Here is an 18,140-nt window from a genome sequence, read left to right on the forward strand (position 1 = left end):
GTTGTTGTTTGTAACTTAATAACTATACAGAGAAAGCTTTACAAATGTTCTAAGCCTTTTTTTTTTTGTTTCCTAAGGACCTCAAAAAGCCTTTTGACAAAGCCTGGAAGGATTATGAAACCAAATTGTAAGTATTTTCCTCCTTTTTTTTTTTCTTTTTCTTCTCCCCTCGCTGACAATTAAATGACTGGAAGTCATGTCATTTAGTGTAGGTGTTAAACATCATGTGCTGTCTTATTGTTTTTCTCAATTCCAGTCTTAGGAGCATGAAAAATACATGATTAAGATATTCTACCATTTTCCTTCCAAGTCAGCAGTATATATACTGCAGCGCAGTATATAGAGATGAAGGCAATGGAGCACGTAATACAGAAAGAATGGGATTTTAAAATGTTTTCCCCAAGTAGCATACAAACTAGAGAAAAGAATTAACATGAGGTAGAGCAGCTGCATGACTCCATTACTTCACAGGTTTCACAGACTTCACAGAATGTTAGGGATCCAGAAACTTAAAAACATATATAGGTTCTGGTATTACAGAAAAACTGATCTTCAGAATGGCTTATTAATTCTTGATTTTTTTTTCTATATAATACTAGATCACATCATAGTTTAAATCACATGGTAATAGAAGAAATTCTCAAAAGTGTTTTCTAATTAAAATTTCAGTACAAAAATTGAAAAGGAAAAAAGAGAACATGCAAAACAGCATGGGATGATAAGAACGGAAATAACAGGAGCTGAGATAGCAGAGGAGATGGAGAAGGAGAGACGGCTCTTTCAGCTACAGATGTGTGAAGTAAGAAATAAGTTTCAGCTTTTCATTATGACACTGTAACTTAAAAGTACCTTGTGGGCCTCACTTAAAGGTGGTGAAACCTACTTTGTCATTTAATGAGGGTGGAGGGAGGGAGATATTTCAGTGTCACATACTACAGCACTGTAAAGGTAGTTATTTTAGCAACGCTCTAAAACTTGGCATCCTTATGTTTTATTACTTTTCCTTGGTTTTAGATTACTATGCTAAGGTTCTCAAGCTGAAAATATGCTATCAAATTATTTCTTATTTTTTCAGGTTTATGCTTGAGCTGTTCAGGAAATATTGTTTCTCTGTCTTCCAATGTGCTTTCTGAAATTTCTAATGATGATAAGTTAGTGATACATGAGTTCTGTAAAACTGCTTTTTGTATTAGTATCTCTCTTTACATTTTAGGGATGATTACTTTAAATTGCATAGTATTTATATTTTTTAGGATATTTCAGTAATTACTGCAGTAGCATCTTCAGACAATTGTGAAAGAGGAGACTTTTTCCTGAATTTGTTTTATGTTTTGGGATGTTTTACATTTCTTACGGATAGCCAAATAAACTGTTGTCTGTTACATATATTGATTAACTGTGGAGGTCTAGTAGCTTATGGGTCAGCACCCAGGTTAAACAGAGAGATAATTAATTGAACAAATGATGTTTTATTGATTGAAAACTGTCGAAGATTGTGTGGCGCGATTATCAACACGTTTTTCTTTGTCTGTACAGTATCTCATTAAAGTTAATGAAATCAAGACAAAAAAAGGTGTGGACCTTCTGCAGAACCTTATTAAGTATTATCATGCACAATGCAAGTAAGTGCAATGCTTTTAAGCTTTAGTTACGATTTTCTTTTTTACACAAGTGTTTGTTTCCCTTTGTTTTGAATTTGTTTTGGTTACATCAGGAATTTGTATCATAACTGTTACTGCCAGATGTGTGCAACTTCATTGTTTTAGGCTGCAGTTGTTCACCAGAGACTATGAAATGAATGAGTGGGGCAGGGGAGTGATGGAGAAAGAGGCCAAGGGAAAACCTTCCATGTTGGGGACAAAACACGTTTTAATTCCTGAGGCATAGGTCTAGAATGTAGTTCTACAACTATCTTGTTGGTTTTATTTAATAGTTTTTAGTTGTTTATGTAAATTTTGAAACCGTTGTGAAAACCAGAGATTTCTTTGAAATTTCTTGAAGTGAAACTGGTAAGATATGATTGAACCACAGCAGCACCACAGAGGCAAACATACAGGAACTTTACTTAAGTTAAATATAGGAAAAAAGTTTTAGAAACTAAGGGGAAACATGATGACTAACTGATAAAAATAAGCCAAGCTATATTCTCTCTAATTTGGTACTTGTTAAAGTCACAATGGTATATCTCCTCTACTGAAAAATATCATACCTTAAAATTAGTAGGAAGTTTTTTATTGTTGCATTTTTGGTTGGTTGTTTTGGTTTTGTTTGTTTCTGAGTCTGGGAAAAGCTGGGTATGTTTCATTGATTTTGCTGTTTTTCTCCACATGACAATCTACTCTGTGTAATGAATTATATGTATTCCTGATAAATCACAGGTATTTTTCATTATAGTTTCTTCCAAGATGGCTTGAAAACAGCTGATAAACTTAAACAATATATCGAGAAGCTGGCTGCTGACTTATATAATGTAAGTTTACTTATAAATAGTTTAATTTCTGAAAATGGAAATATTTTGTTTATATGAATACATATTAGATATGACTACAAGAGTGTTACATTTGTATCTTATAAACAGAAAGTGTGTTCTTTGAGGAAAAATGTCTTGACTGTTTAAACTTTTTATTCTGTATTAGGAAAAGTAGCTTTCATTCTACTACTAATTTAATGTTGCACTAAAATAGAACTAATTTAAAGGGGGGATTTTTGAATCAGATTACATTATTAATACTAAATATAGTTACCACTTCCATTTTTTCCGAAAGCAAACTGATGATAGCACCACAGTTTTTAAGTGAATTAACTTGCAATGTTCATTGAAGGCAAGTAATAAAGTGGAATCGAAGCTCACTTGTCACCCAAGTGCTTTTGTATTCTATAGTCAGAATTACAATAATCCCTTTTGCTGTTGTAGTTTGTCACTAAATTAAGCTGTATTTTCATTCCTTAAGTCATCTGTCAACCTTATTAGAGTTATTTAATTAGTATTTCAGAGACTAATTTAATTGAATTAGATATAGTGAACCGTTAAAGCGTAACAGAGCAGAGCATACTGAGTTGTACGTTATTTTAGCTTGTTTTTCAAGTAATGCGTGCATAGAAAGTGAACATGTAACAATGGACTAGTCCATGAAAATAAACTCAGATATTACAGAAACACAGAATAGTTGATCTGGTTGTTTGGGACATCTGAAATGTTCTATTGCAATGCATAAAACCTTAAAGTTGCATCCAGAAAGCATATAAAGGCAATTTCTTTCCATAGATAAAGCAGACACAAGATGAAGAAAAGAAACAACTTACTGCTCTTCGTGATTTGATAAAATCTTCTCTACAGCTTGATCAGAAGGAGGTAAATAATTTAGATGTTATTCTCAGAGATAAAGTGAATTTATGAATTGGTTTAATTGATGTTCAGTTTTTGTAGTTATTGGTTCAGAAGAGTTGGACTTCGAACGTTATTATAAAATTAGTATGTAGAATGTTCAACTACATATCAACAAAGAACAGGTTTAGATTAATTTTCTGTTTCCACTTCATATATGAAAAGAAATTATTCCTTTTTTGTGTGTAATTCAAATTTTTTATTATTATTTTTTAATGTACTATAAGAACAGTAGTAGTGGATCAGATAAGTGCTTCATCTAGACCAATGATAGAGAATGAGTGTTCAGGCAAAAGTACCAAGAGATGTGATACACGCTTCTTTCTTATGTCCTACCACCCTCCAGCTGGATTGTGTTCAGGATTTTCCTGACCTAGTGATCCGAGTAATCCTGAATGAGAACTGGAGGCTTGTCTTTATGGTTTCCATATTACTATTCATCTGCTAACCCACATGGATTTTGTAATGATGTTATCCTTCCCAACCCCTTTTTGCTAGTGTTGTATCATCAAGAAGAAAATGTTTGTGTTAATCAGAAGTGGCTGAAACAGGGCAGTTAAAAAGAAAAGTACATCATCAAGTACACTGGAATCAGAAGCAAAGAGTAAAATGTAATGTCCGCTGCAGGATGTTCTGGAATACTCCTTGAGCTAGGAGATGGGATATGATATATATCACAGCTTTTACCTGAGATAATATTGTGACATCTTCCAGATCACAGTGGTTGCGAGTCAGAAATACTGAATATCCTGTGGTGAAGCTGAGTGGGTTGGGCAGTCGAAGGGAGGGAGTAGCTTTCCTTTAGGAATAGGTAATTTACCCTCTGTTCAGTTTTCTCTTGGGTAAATAAATCATTGGTATCTGCTGGGTGTCTACTCAGTTTATTAAGTACTTATTGTTAAATATGGCTTACTATAAATAAACATTAGATGCCATTCTGCTGCATAGATATGATCATCTACATATATGATTGGGCAGTATCACTAATACCAAATACACATAAGAATATAATTTACAATCGGATATACTGAGTCAGCCAAGTTTCCAACAGCAATCAATCGTGGATGTTTAGAGTAAAATACAGGACAATAAACACCGATACTTCCTGAGCGTGTTCTCCCATCAGTAGCTTGACTGTCTTTGCAGTCTCTCCTTTCTTTGAATTTGTGCTGTTGCTTTTTGAAGCAGTGTAAAGTACCAGCTTCTGTTATGGCTGTGTCTTTCCCACTATTGCTATATGTTGTTTAGAAAAATCTTTTCCTTTTATTTGTTTTGAACTTTTGAATCTCTCTACACTACTCAAGATGGAAGTGCTTGTGAATTTATGATAGCATCACTAGATCATTTGTACTTTTTTTTTCATATAAGTACTAACATTGACTTGGTTTTTGACTGGTGTTTAGTGCAAAGAAGGAGGTGTGTAAAGTTTAATTAGCTGTAAAGCTATAACCGTATCATCCTGTTTCTGCATGTTAATAGTTAACTCACACTATCTTATTTTTCACGTCTGCATCACTTTGCATTTGTTTATGCTGATCTTCGCCTGTCATTTATTGTCAAGTTACTCATTATCATGAGGTCCTTGAAAAGCTTCAGTCAGCCTGTCTTAGGTATCCTGAATAATTTAATACAATCTAGCAAACTTTAACATTTGCTGCTAACTGTTTTCCAGATTGTTTTGGTGGTAGATACCACATGTGCTGGCACAGCTTTCTGTGAAACTCATTTGTTTGTTTCCTGCTTTTAGCTTGGTAGCTCAGCTGAGGAATTTTCCTCATGTCCTGTAGCAATGTAATTCTTCCTTTTCGTAAGGAACACTAAGTGCCCATTGAAAATCCAGGTACACTGTGTAAGTCTGATTTCTCCTGTGTATCTACTTACCAATTCCTTCAGAAAATTCCAGGAGATTTTTGAGACCCAACCTTTTGGTACAAAAGCCACAATGATTCTTTTTGTCACTATGCATAATACTAAATATACTCTTAAAAGTAGTTTTCAGTAGCCTTCTTTATGTGGTGTGAAGCTTACTGATCTTTCCTGGAATTCTTATGGAACTTCTTCAAGAATAGGACATAAGTACTAGGGCAAGGAAGTATTTTTATGGGCTTTCATGTAATTTTGTAGGTAGCACGCTGTATTTATGGCTACTGTATATAGATAAATGACTTGAAGTTAGTAAACTATTCTAGGAGGAATCATAATGAATAAGGAATGATTAATGAGTCATTCCTTACAGTGTGGTGCTGGTGTGGGGTGTTTTTTTGTTGTTGTTGTTTTTTTTTTTCTTTTGAATGCTTGCCTATATGTGCTTTCATAGTGTAGATGTACATTATACAGCACATAAACCTTGGCCAGAAGGCATCTCTGCATCTTTAATCCCATTACTTTGAAGGACAACACAACCTTACAACACACTCTACGTAGATTTAGAATTTATTTGATGTCGCAGAGCACCTTTGAGTAGATCTCAATTTGTTTTAAGACCTGCCAGCTCTTTCTAGTACTCAGTTTTTCCCTATCTCATACTCTACCATCTCTCCCAGTGCTCTGGTATTGTTTTTTTCCCATTCATTTCCAATGAGCACATGGACCTACTGGATCTCTTCTCTAACACTTTCAGACATTCCCATACGTGCTTTACACCTCTTATCCTCCTAGTACCTGAATCATCCTTAAGGTAACTCATGTTTTCCATCCTCACCCCCAAGAGTCAAACAGAGAACATTATATTTCAAGAGCTATTTGGAAATAACTTCAAATTATCAAGTGTTTCACGGATCAGTTCCCAAGACACAGAAGAGCAAGAGCTGCTCTCTCCTCAGGTGCCTTTTTGTTCCACGAGCTGATTATCTGGGCAGCAAAAAAAACTACATCCTCCTCTCCTTGCTGCTGCCTCCAGTGTTAAGTTCAAGCGACTTGGTAATCAGCCAGATCCTGGAACTAAAGTAGGACAAATGAGTTGTTGTTCTTCAGTGCTGTGTATTGTACACACCTGGCTTCATACAGTGCAAGTCAAGTTTCAAAAGTTGCTCACAGAGTATTTTGAGGTACAATAACTAAATGGAAGACAGTGTTTGGGGTTTTGGTTACCTGTTTCCTAGATGTGTAGTAAAAGTTATTGGTTTAGTGAAAAATGACCTCATTTAAAATATAAAAAATAGATAAAATTCTGAGACATAGATGCATGTTGCAATAAAGTAGCTTCATGGGCACTAGTGAAATAAACTATGCAACTTTTCTGACTTTGTTTACAGTGTAGACAAATCCTGGGGACTGTGTATATATATGAAATTGCGTCTTATAAGAAAAAGGAGCAATATTGTGATTGTCAGATATTCAGGCAGATCATGGGAGAGAGAGAGATAGATCTGCTATAGTGAAAGAATCCACTATTTTGGATAAAATAACCATTTGATCACATTGATGTTCCAAGTGCCTCTTTCAAAATTCAACGTGAGGACTTTTAACTCGTGATTCTGCTACATTACATGAGTCAGAGCATAATGACGCTGACAGATATTGAGAAGCTTGATAAAACAATGTCTCTTGTAAAAACTGTTCAGTGTTTTAATCCGGGAACATCACACGAGCATTCGTTACTCATTAGTAAAGTGACAGTGAAACTTGAAACCATGTAGCATGAGTTTCACCAATCAGCTCTCCATCATTGTATATATCCAGTTCTTTAGGTTTGTAACGCTGGGCTTTATTGCTGTGACGTTTGGCCTGGCAGGTTGTGATTATGAATCCCCCTTTTATTAGTGCACTGTAATCTCACTGTTGGAAAATTTATGGATTAACAGAAATGTTGAACATGAAATGAATGGCATTTTTTTTCTGGTGGATCTGTAAAAATTCAAAGTACTCTTACCAAAAATTACTTTGGCAGGGAAACAGTTTGAAATAATGAAACTGAGGCCCTGGTTGTATGTGGTTTTAAGTTTGTTTCACTTTTTGTGCAAGAGAAGGAAGTTGAAAGTAGTGACTCCTGACTAAATTGGACATTCTGCCACCTGTCACCTCTTTGGAGCTGCCATTAGATGGTGAGACTGCCCACCCATCTCAGAGCGACTTGCTGTCACAGGTGACTGAACAGGTGACTGAACAGGTTCCTGCGTGGCTGTTAAAGCTATGAAAGCATTTGGGATCCTTTTGAATTTAAAACAATACGTTTGAAAAGATTACTCTTTAGCACCCATACTTCCATTCGGGGAAAAAACCGCTAATGTACTCAATGAGCTGAGCCCATTCCTGCGCTTTCATGGTCTCATACTCTGTTACATGTAACATCTCCTGTTGTTACGGCAGTTTCTGTTACTTTGCACAGGAATTAGGTGGTTTTGTAAAATCGACTGTGGTTTAAAGCTCTGGGACACCAGTGTAATTTTATTTTAAGGGACATCAGTGTAATTTTAATTGTGTAAAGTGTTTATTTTGTATGTTCAAAGATGTTTATGTGCTGAGCAGCTTAAATTCTAAAGGAAACCAGGCCTTTAATACGAGCTTCTATGACCTCTTTTTGTATATTAATTATTGGTACACATGTAATGTAACAGCTTTATGTCGAATGTAGTCATCTGGTCTTTAGAATCATGTTTTCTGTTTGTTTTGTTAACGATTTCTTTACATTTTTATTTCTTTGCCCAAATCTTCATCTGATAGACTCTCTGGATCAGGAAATACATCTGATTGCATTCTTTCCTATGCCAATATGAATAGGACCCTAATTCCAATGGGGTTTCAAAATTGACTTATAACAAATGAGCTGCTCCCTGCGATGGTGTCAACATGTTCTGCTGCGAACACGTTGCACTAACAGCCTTCCTACTGTCCAGCCACAGCTGCCAGCTTCACCCAGGCAGTGTCTCTGAACTCCTGTAACATACCTGATACAAGATGAAAAACAGCTGGGAGGACCCTGAATAAAATAGGAGGGAGTAATCTTTAATATACATTGATTGTGGTAATTTTAAGAACCCGTGCTTTAGTAATTGATTGTGGGGTGACAATAACCCTGTGGCAGATGTATTGTTAACTGCCTCTTTCCCACCTTTCCCCTTCCACCCTTCCCTCTCCTCCCTTCCCACTAAGGACAGGTGATGGGGAGGGAAAGAAGGACAGAGAGAAGAGAGTTGGTAAAATTTAAGAATGTTTTACTGATGCTACTAATAAGAATAGAGAAAAATAATACAAAATATACAAAACCAATCTTGAAAGTCCCAGCAACTGCAGAACTGGCACCCAAAGTCCTGGACTGGACTCTGCAGCCAACCGGAGCTGGATTCAGTCTCTCACTAGGCCTCAGTTCGCAGGGATGACTAGCAAGGTCCTCTCCTAATTTCGGCCATAAGGAAAGAAAAGAGATGAGAACCTTGTGATTTCCCACTTTTATATGAAGTATTCATGCGAATGGGATTGAACTTCCCTTTTTTTTGGTGGGATTTTGTCATATATTTTGCAGATAATTGTTTAATTGTTTTACAGCTACATTTAAAACCATATCAATGTGTCCCTAATTATACCCTTTTATGTAGATTCGCAAAAATTAGAAGTTAACTTTGGGCCTGATCTTTTTCAATGGAAATTAAGAATTAGCTCCAGTTTGGTGGAGGATACAATGTAACCATCTTTGTAGACAATTTACATGTAATGAGACTGGAAGACAGTAGTAAAATTTGATCCAGTAGTCGTCTTAGTTACTTTTATGAAGCCCATGTCATATACGCAAGGTTGCACAGAATTTCATTATGGTGTTTTGTTACTTGATGAGAAAAAGCACCAGCATGCCTAAAAAAAATAACTCTTGCCTTCTCTCTAGTTGTGTTGTTAGAAAGGGGGAAAAATTGCTTTATTAGATATGGGGGCTATAAAATTTATGTTCAAGGAACATGTTTTCTTAAATAAAATAATAATTCTTGTTTTAAATTATTTGCTTTCTCTTTCTTCTATTGCTTTTGCCTTTCGTGATCGAAGTCTAGGAGAGTAAGTCAATGTTTTAATGAACTTTTGGGGATTTTTTTGTTTTCTGATGTGCTTATGAGAAGTTAATCAGTCTCACTTCATTATTTCACTTGATCAGGCCAAAAGTTATTTCGGTTAAATTCATTCACTAAAACTCCTCAAATTGTATACATATTTTTAATTGGATTAAAAAAATAGTGGTTAATACCAGTTGGTTTTGTTTGTTGAGATACGTGTGTTTATGTGTATGTGCATGCTGTATTCTGTTCCTTTCTTTTCGAAGTTTTATCATAGCCTTTTATTCTTTGATTATGAGATTATGCAATATTTCCTTTCTATATTTTAAAAAGTCCTTATTTTGAGATATGTATTTGCATTCACACTGTACTTCGGGTGCCTAATGGAATCATTGAATCTTGAACACACAGTTCAAAATCGCATGATGTAAAAGCCAAACTCTCCTATGGATGTAAAACATGCATTAGGAGTTCTCTCTTTTTTCTTTCTTTTCATCAATTATTTTGTGAAGTTGTGATAGAGAAGAGAAAAAAAATAAAATGGGCTTAAAGGTTAGGAAAATGTCAGGAAGCATTAATGGTGTTTTCCCCTTTTTTAGGATTCACAGAGCAGGCAAGGAGGATACAGTATGCATCAGCTTCAGGGGAATAAGGAATACGGCAGTGAGAAGAAAGGTTATCTTTTAAAGAAGAGTGACGGGTATGTTCTTGGAGCACATAGTACATAGTGAGAACTACTGCTGTGTTCCTGCGCTGGTTTTTATTGTGTTGTACTATGGATGCTTTTAAGGCACATTCTCCTAACACATGTGCCTCAACACTCAAGAATTCCACTATTCAAGTCTGAACACAGGTTGGAATTGAATGCAATAAATATAAAAAGCATGACAAGCAGTAATTAAAAAATAAATCATATTTAAAAGAAAGCTGTTGTCTTTGTAAGTCTCTAAAAGATCATTAAGACCTGTCATAAATCCCCAAGTTATTTCTGATGAGGCATTAAATAAAATTTTGACTGCATCTGTTTGTTTCTCAAAACATTAATGGGATTAATGTGTTTTGAAACCATGTCTAGATACTGAATTGATTGTTGATGTTGTTCTATAGGTTAAGGAAAGTATGGCAGAGAAGAAAGTGCACCGTTAAAAATGGAATCCTTACCATATCGCATGCAACGGTAAGTTACTTTTATACCTTTTTAATGAAATAATAATATAACATTATCCTTTCCCTATGAATCTGTTGCCGTTAATCCGCTTTTGTTTCTGACTGTTGGAATTCTGTGGCTTTTCAGAATTTGGAGACTGACTTATGACAGTAATGCCATAGTTGTCGCTCTCTTAAAATGTTTCCTGCTTGCCTGCTGCTGAGCACTGCTGAGAACAGGTTCTTAGTCCACCTGTGAGAGATGGGCTGTCACTCATATGAATTAAAAGAAGTGTCAGCAGTGTAGCTGTTGGCATCAGAGCAAGACCCTGGAGGCTCCTCTCCCAGCCACTGGTCAATGCAGTTGGAGGACTCTGGTAGATCTGGTCAGATGTCTTGTAATCAACTCAGTTCTGACTGTTGACTGCATGGAAAGACTAATAATTAGCTTATGCATAGATGTCTGTATTACAGGTGTTTTATTCATACAAAGGATGTTAACTAAACTTTTTAATGCCTACACATCGATTTTGTAAAAACTTCAAAAATTGGTCAACTAAACAAAGTGAGAAAATTAAAATAAAGGCTGGTTTAAGATTTATTTCCAAACTTCCTGTGAATCCTGTGAAGTAAATGCACTCTTTTTCAGCCTTGTAAGGCTTTTCTTAATTTTTTTTCCCCACTGCTATAGCTTATGACAGTTGATTTAATATTTAAGTGTATTCATCAATAGTTTGGTGAAAAAATGGCCAACATATTGAACAGACTTTTCAATGACTACTTCAAGTGCATTTGCTCATAAGCATTGTCATCCTATAGCTGTGAAGCACATGATTTGGCAACCTGGGAAGTGTTTGGTATTAGATATTATTGATAAGAGTCTGAGAGATGAGCAAATGTGTTAACATTTTGAGTGCTTTCAACTAAAATGGTGAGATTTTGGAAAGTTTTGATCATAGTGAGTTCTTGGAATTGGGTATATATTAATATTTGAACTATCTACCTAGGAATGCTAAATCATGAAGAAGTAATAATATTATCATGGTAGAGGCAGTTCTAAAACTGTCCAGTGGCAGCATGACACAAACTCGTGGCAAACAAGAGTAACTCCTGTTACTCTTGTTGAAAAAGGTGGTTCCATTTTATCCCCCTTCTTTACCCTTTGCCCCAAATTCTACTGGTGGCCATGAGTATCAGTGTCTAAAGTCAACTACCTGTCTTAAGCAAGCGAAAGGGAAGTTATTACATTTTGTACTGGATGGTGGGTCTTTTTAATGGTTATGAAGATATCTTCACCTTTTTTGACAAGTTGGTCAAATTACTGGTGATTAGTTAGTAATGGTTCAGTTATCACCACTAAAAAAAAGTGTCTTGTCGAGCTCAAGACTTACCAGTTTAGAATTCTTTGGATAGCACTGTTGTGGTTTCCTGCTCTCGTGTGTAGCTGTGTAAAGGCAGGCCTTCTCAATTGCAGCACCAAGAGCACAGTAATTTCCTTGTTTTCAATGATGAAAAGTTCAGATCATGACAGTCTGTTTGACACCAAACTTTAAAAGCTGAGACTCCAATTGCATATTTACTCCTCCAAGGAATTGTTGCTACTTAAGTGTTTACATTATTGCGTTGATGATCTTGTTCTGATGAACATTTGACAATGTGGGAAATACACTTCTAGATATTTTTTTGTTTGGTGGTTTTACATTACCTTTATGTTTGATTTGCAACTTTTAATGTAAAAAAAACCTTCCAATACTAATTTCAGGAGTATTTACTGATAGCGGAAATCTCAAGTTCAGTTTCTATCTGCCAACTATGGTAACTTTGATTCGGGATCTCTATGGTTTCTGATAAACCCGTATAAACCCAAAATACTTTAAAGATGTACTTAGGTATCATGTCTTAAGTAACCTAATTAGAGCAGAGAATATTAGTAGATGTATTTATTCCAAGTTCTGAAACTCCAGATCTCCAGCTTCCCACTTCCCTTTAAAATTTTTAGGATTATATCTTTTGTTTATTTAAAATGAGAGGAAAACTTGATTATGGACATACTGATAACTGCATCATAGTTTTACCATCATGATGAAACACAATAAAAAAACTTCACATATTCTAAATTAAGATTAATTCCTTTAATCCCCTTCAAATAATCAGGAAGAGTTGACATGAAGACTTTATAGATTTAGTTCAGATTGGCTTGGTCTGTCAGAAATAACAGATTGCTAAAAGTCATGCTGGTCTCAAGCATTTTGCAGGTGTATGTATATGCACGTCCACACTTCCACTTAATATTGCACATACTCAGTCCCCAGAAAGGAAAAATAATCCTAAATCAAGACATTTTTAAAGTAAAATAAATTTTCTTTTTAGTCCAACAGGCAACCAGCTAAACTGAATTTACTGACCTGCCAGGTGAAGCCAAATGCTGAAGATAAGAAGTCTTTTGATCTAATATCACGTATGTAGCAACTTCAGTAGCGTCTTACATTATGTGTGAGTTCTAAAAATGTCATTACATGATACTTTGAGGACAAATGAGGCTACAGTTCAAAATTCAGATCTGTTTCCAGATACATGCAGTGCCTTCTAGTTTTGAAGATGGGTTGAATGGACAAATGAATATAGAACCTTTGCGTGTGTGTGACATAAATGCTGTTCATTTGTGGCAAGCCATGAAAGGCAACATATGTGCTTTTCTTCTACATTCAGGGAGATATTTAACACCTTAGTGGAAAATGCATAAGCTATTTCCACCGGGAAATGGAAAACACCTTTGGCCTCATCTCGTTTTTCCTTCATTGTCTGTTCTGCTTTTTGAGAGCTACTCAGAGGGTTGAGGAAGGCAATGAGAACCCAGGTTCTCTTGTTCTCTTATCCTCCAAATTCTTCTGTTTGTCTGAAACTCGTAGTGACTTTTCTTCTCATCATTAAAGCTTCTATGATTTCTTCCCATTAGCATCTTGTATAGCAGGTGTTTGTATCCAGTCTGATTTTTAAAAACACTTCTGAAGTCAATGAGTCAACTTACTGTTTCCAGTCTTTACATATATAGTACTAAACAACAAACAGTTCCAACTTTGTATATTTACAAGGACAGTCTATGAAACCTTTGAATGCAAGGGGTGATACCCGCTTTTAATCTCATCCTTTGGTTTAGTAAAAAAAGTTTCCTAACCTAGACAGAGGGAAAAGTAAATAATAGGAACAAATTTATTTTGCCCTTTTGTGCTACTTATGTTTCAGTTTGATTTCAGGAGGGCAAAATTTGATTCACATGCTTACTTTTTTTTAGTATTTCTAAACATAAGACTTTTGAAATATGTACGTTTGGTCTAAATCAAAATTCACCATTTCATCTTTACCTGTTGTTTTTTTTTCCCCCAATTGTTTTCCATAGCTATGCATAAATTATTGATGTTACTGGATAAGAGCAATTGCTCTTAAAAGCTTTAGTTGCTGAATAGGTTTAGTAACAACTATGTTGATACTTTTAAATTTATCATCTGCCAAATGAAAATATGTGTTTATTTATTTCAGATAACAGAACATACCACTTTCAAGCAGAAGACGAACAGGAATATGTCGCGTAAGAACATTTACATTTATTTTATATTTTGCCAATAGAAGCGTGTAAAATCACATGTAAGAGCAGAAATAGTTTTCTCAGTTAATGCAGAAGTATTGCGTACTGTTTCTTCTGCTGTTGTGAATCTCTAAGTTATCTTGTGTCACATTAAAAACAAAACAGGACAAGAAGCCCAGCCCAACGAACCAAAAACCCATTTAGATTGTGTGCCCTGCCAGCAAGTGGTTTGTGTGCATCTACTTGGTGTGATACGGTAGATCAGGCTTTTAGTGTTCAGTTTTAAAGTTCTTAAATCTGTGTCAGTCCTCTCTTACTATTACTTCTTTTCCTTCTGAACCTACGTTTTCCTTGAAATAAAAAATAATAATAGATAAAAGATCTCCTTATAACAGGTAGAAAGTATTTACAGGTAATGCCTGTTTTCTACTGTAGGCCTAGAAATGAACAGCAAATTGTATCTCTTTGAGATCTGTGTGATTCAAAATCCAATAACTTGCTTCATTAATGCATGTTTTCAACCAGATTATTCCTTTCAAAACAATCTTTCTTAGTGCTGCTTCAGAACTACTTGTCTGGAGAACCATCTACCACTTTTTTCTCTCCCAAATATTGCTCTTGGTGTCATGAAACGTATGTTGTGGAGAACATTACAACCTAATGCTCATCACCTGATAATTCGATGAATAAAGTTACTGGTGAGGAGGGCAGCAAATCTGAGCCTCCCAGGCTGCCTCATTCTTCAGGACCTTTGTGCTTTTTTGTTGCATCTCCATATTCCGATGGAAGACTGTGTTGCTCCATGTGTATTTTAAAGGTCCAAGCAATGTGTTTGGAGGGTGTTTTAGTAGCGTGATGGTGTTGGGAGGCCATGGCATTGCATTGACAGCTCCACCTTGGGAGGCAGCGGGGAAATGCTGCAGAATTCTTTGTTGTGCAGCTGTTTCCTTCCAGAGTCTTCCACAGCTTTACAGTGGCTTTTAGAGTGCAGAGCTGACTTGATAGTCATGCTTACTGTGTTCATTCTGGAAGTTAATTATTGCAGTCACAGTCAAGAAGAAAATACTGTTATTTCTGATCAGTAATGCACTTGATGAGTCACACGTTTTTGTCTTTCTGCCATAAACTAGTTTTTACTGTATTTGCTGTTTTAAAAGGTGAAGGGTTGTGGGTTTTTGTTTGTTTGTTAGTTTTTTGTTGTTGTTTGTTTTGCTTTTTGTTTCTGGTGGGTTTTTTTTTTTGTCTTAACAGTAGGGGGAGAATATATTAGTAACATACTTCTGGTTGGCAGGTCAGTAAGTTTAGTTTAGCTGGCGGCCTGTTGGACAGTTCTGAAATTCCAGGCTGGTTTTGTCTCTCGTTAGAAGTTCCCATTTGTTTATCGCTGGAGTCTGGTTTATTACTTTCAAGTCCAGTGGCTGAGAAAATGACCTTTACTGGAATACAGAATGACAGAATATCTCAAGTTGGAAGGAACCCACAGAAATCATCGAGTCCAACTCCCTGCTCCTCACAGGGCTACCTAAAACTAAACCGTATGACTAAGAGCATCGTCTAGACCTCGTTGAACTCTGGCAGACTTGGTGCTGTGACCATGTCCCTGGGGAGCCTGTTCAGAGACCAATTTAGCTTCCCAGTGAAGAACCTTCTCCTAATGTCCAATCTGAACTTCCCCGATGAAGCTTATTTCCCTTTCCTTGTGTCCTGTCTCTGGTCAGGACAGACCGGAGATCAGCACCTCCCCATCCACTGCCCGCCTTGAGGACATTGCGGACTGTGGTGGGGTCACCCCTCACCCTTCTTTTCTCCAAGCTGAACAGTCCAGGTGACCTCAGCTGCTCCTCTCAGGTCCTGCCATTGAGACCTTTCCCTGTCTTAGTCGCTATCCTCTGGACACACTCATGGTTTGGTGTCCATTTTGTATTGAGGCACCAAAACTGCACCACCAGTGCAGTGTAGTGTGGAGCGTGGTATTATTATGTTGTTGCAAGTTTTAAAAGTTTCATTTAGCTAACGAGACATGAGTTGCATCCAGATGTTGGAATAGATGCAGACAAACTAATGGAGGCTAAGTGGATTTTGCTGTAAACCAACAAAAAGATATTGTAATGCTACTCAGAGGAGTGTTCTGTTTCAGGTAATTACTTAAGTGACCCGAGTGATGGGGTGGACTTCAAGATGCACATGGAAACTTTCTTTTTTCTTTAGGAAAATTTCTGCGATATCTTTAGTTAATTGAAGCTCATGGACCAGGATGGCTGTTAATGTGTTGGTGAAAAACTACAATATAACCAAATGTTCTGTTTTTCTTATGCAGCCAATAAGTAGGTTCTAAATAATTTTATTATCTAAGGTGTCATGTGAACCCTTTGACTTCCAGCCCTATTGATTCCAACTTTATTATTCTGCAGGAACTCTGTGATGTAGCTCCTCAGTTAGGGTTATGATTGTTGTGCTGCCTCTGTTTTCTCTTTTTCCTTTGTGCACCAATTGAAAAATAAATGCATAAATAGATTCTTCAAAACACTTTCCTTCCAGACTCACATATAAATAGAGGAAAAAGAAAGAAGCCACATCTGGAGTATTGTGTTCAGTTCTGGACCCCTCAGTTTAGGAAAGAGGTTGAAGTGCTGGAGCGGGTCCAGAGAAGAGCAACAAGACTGGTGAAGGGACTTGAGCACAAGACCTATGGGGAGAGGCTGAGGGAGCTGGGGTTGTTTAGTCTGGAGAAGAGGGGGCTTAGAGGTGAGCTCATCACTCTCTAGAGCTACCTGAAGGGAAGTTCTAGCCAGGTGGGGATTGGTCTCTTCTCCCAGGCAGTCAGCAATAGGACAAGGGGGCATGGGCTTCAACTCTGCCAGGGGAAATTTAGGCTGGATATTAGAAAGAAATTCTTTCCAGAGAGAGTGATCAGGCATTGGAATGGCTGCCCAGGGAGGTGGTGGACTCACTGTCCCTGGAGGTTTTTAAGCTGAGATTGGACATGGCAGTTAGTGCCATGATCTAGTCAATGGACTGGAGTTGGACCAAGGGTTGGACTTGATGATCTCTGAGGTCTTTTCCAACCCAGTCGATTCTGTGATTCTGTGATAAGTTTCTTTATACTTTCGTTTAACTGACCTTACATATATTTTCCTACTGATCATTTTAAACTGCTTCCATAAGTAGCTCCCCAAAAAGTAGATGATTTAAAATACAAATAACTGAAGCCTACATTCTATTACAGGCTTATTACTGCTTCCCCTTAAACTTTTCCTTTAGTCCAGTGCATTTCTTGTTTGTGTTTTGGTTTTCTGTTTTGGTTTGGGTTTGTGTGTGTGTGTGTGTGTGTGTTTGGTGTTGTTTGTATGTTTTATCCACCCATCTCTCTGTCTAATTAACCCTTGACCATCCTTCAAAATTCTCCGTGAGTTATTAGCTTCTCTAGTAGATAAAGTACAGTGTGTGTGTATGGGGGGGGGGGGAGGTAAATTTGTTTATATATGTGTGTGGATATATGTATTTATGTGTATATTGTAAGAAACATAACCTCAGATCTCTAAAATAACCAGATTTATCTTTTAACATGTACAATAATAGATGCTTTCCAGTTTTTATAATTGTGGAATTGTGGACAGGCCCAAACATACTTTGGACATGGCCTTTAAGGTTTTTTCTACCTTCTTTTTGAAGGTTGAGTCTGTCCATTCCTGTAGGAAACACCTGGATTATAAACAAAGCTAGAGTGAGACATTTTCTTATGAAGAAACACACGTCTAACTTCTGTCTAGTGTTTAACAAGAGTCTTCAAGCATTTTTTACTTTGGCAAGACTGAGTTAGAAGGTCGCGATACTGTCTATTCCATCTTCCATACAAAAACGTTGTTTCTGAATGTTTGAAAAATGTTACGTTATTCTTGTTCTGTTTATACATTTACCTGGAAACAACGATGTTGTGATAGTAATTGTCAGAAGAGACAGAGATAAACTGTTACTGCAAACCAGAAACACTATTAAACTGGGTTTTATTCTTGGGGAGAGGGGGCTTTGATTGGCACTGCAGAAAAGT

The 18,140-nt window shown here is 36.5% G+C and overlaps 1 protein-coding gene across 3 annotated transcripts in view; it reads left to right on the forward strand.

The window, feature by feature from the left end:
- ASAP1 (ArfGAP with SH3 domain, ankyrin repeat and PH domain 1) overlaps positions 1 to 18,140 on the forward strand; it is a gene marked incomplete at both ends in the record, with an annotated part of 132,326 nt that overhangs the window by 76,111 nt on the left and 38,075 nt on the right. For 2 of the 3 annotated variants that reach the window (XM_080339329.1, XM_080339330.1), the window contains 9 exons: positions 78 to 127; positions 670 to 799; positions 1,537 to 1,622; positions 2,395 to 2,470; positions 3,266 to 3,352; positions 9,963 to 10,063; positions 10,471 to 10,540; positions 12,880 to 12,967; positions 14,047 to 14,095. In XM_080339329.1, coding sequence (XP_080195455.1) covers positions 78 to 127; positions 670 to 799; positions 1,537 to 1,622; positions 2,395 to 2,470; positions 3,266 to 3,352; positions 9,963 to 10,063; positions 10,471 to 10,540; positions 12,880 to 12,967; positions 14,047 to 14,095 — 737 coding nt within the window. Of the gene's footprint in view, positions 1 to 77; positions 128 to 669; positions 800 to 1,536; positions 1,623 to 2,394; positions 2,471 to 3,265; positions 3,386 to 9,962; positions 10,064 to 10,470; positions 10,541 to 12,879; positions 12,968 to 14,046; positions 14,096 to 18,140 lie in introns of all 3 variants that reach the window. The other variant, XM_080339328.1, reaches the window with a different exon arrangement.

This window comes from Nesoenas mayeri (genome assembly GCF_963082525.1).
Source record: "Nesoenas mayeri genome assembly, chromosome: 2".
Taxonomy (NCBI): domain Eukaryota; kingdom Metazoa; phylum Chordata; class Aves; order Columbiformes; family Columbidae; genus Nesoenas; species Nesoenas mayeri.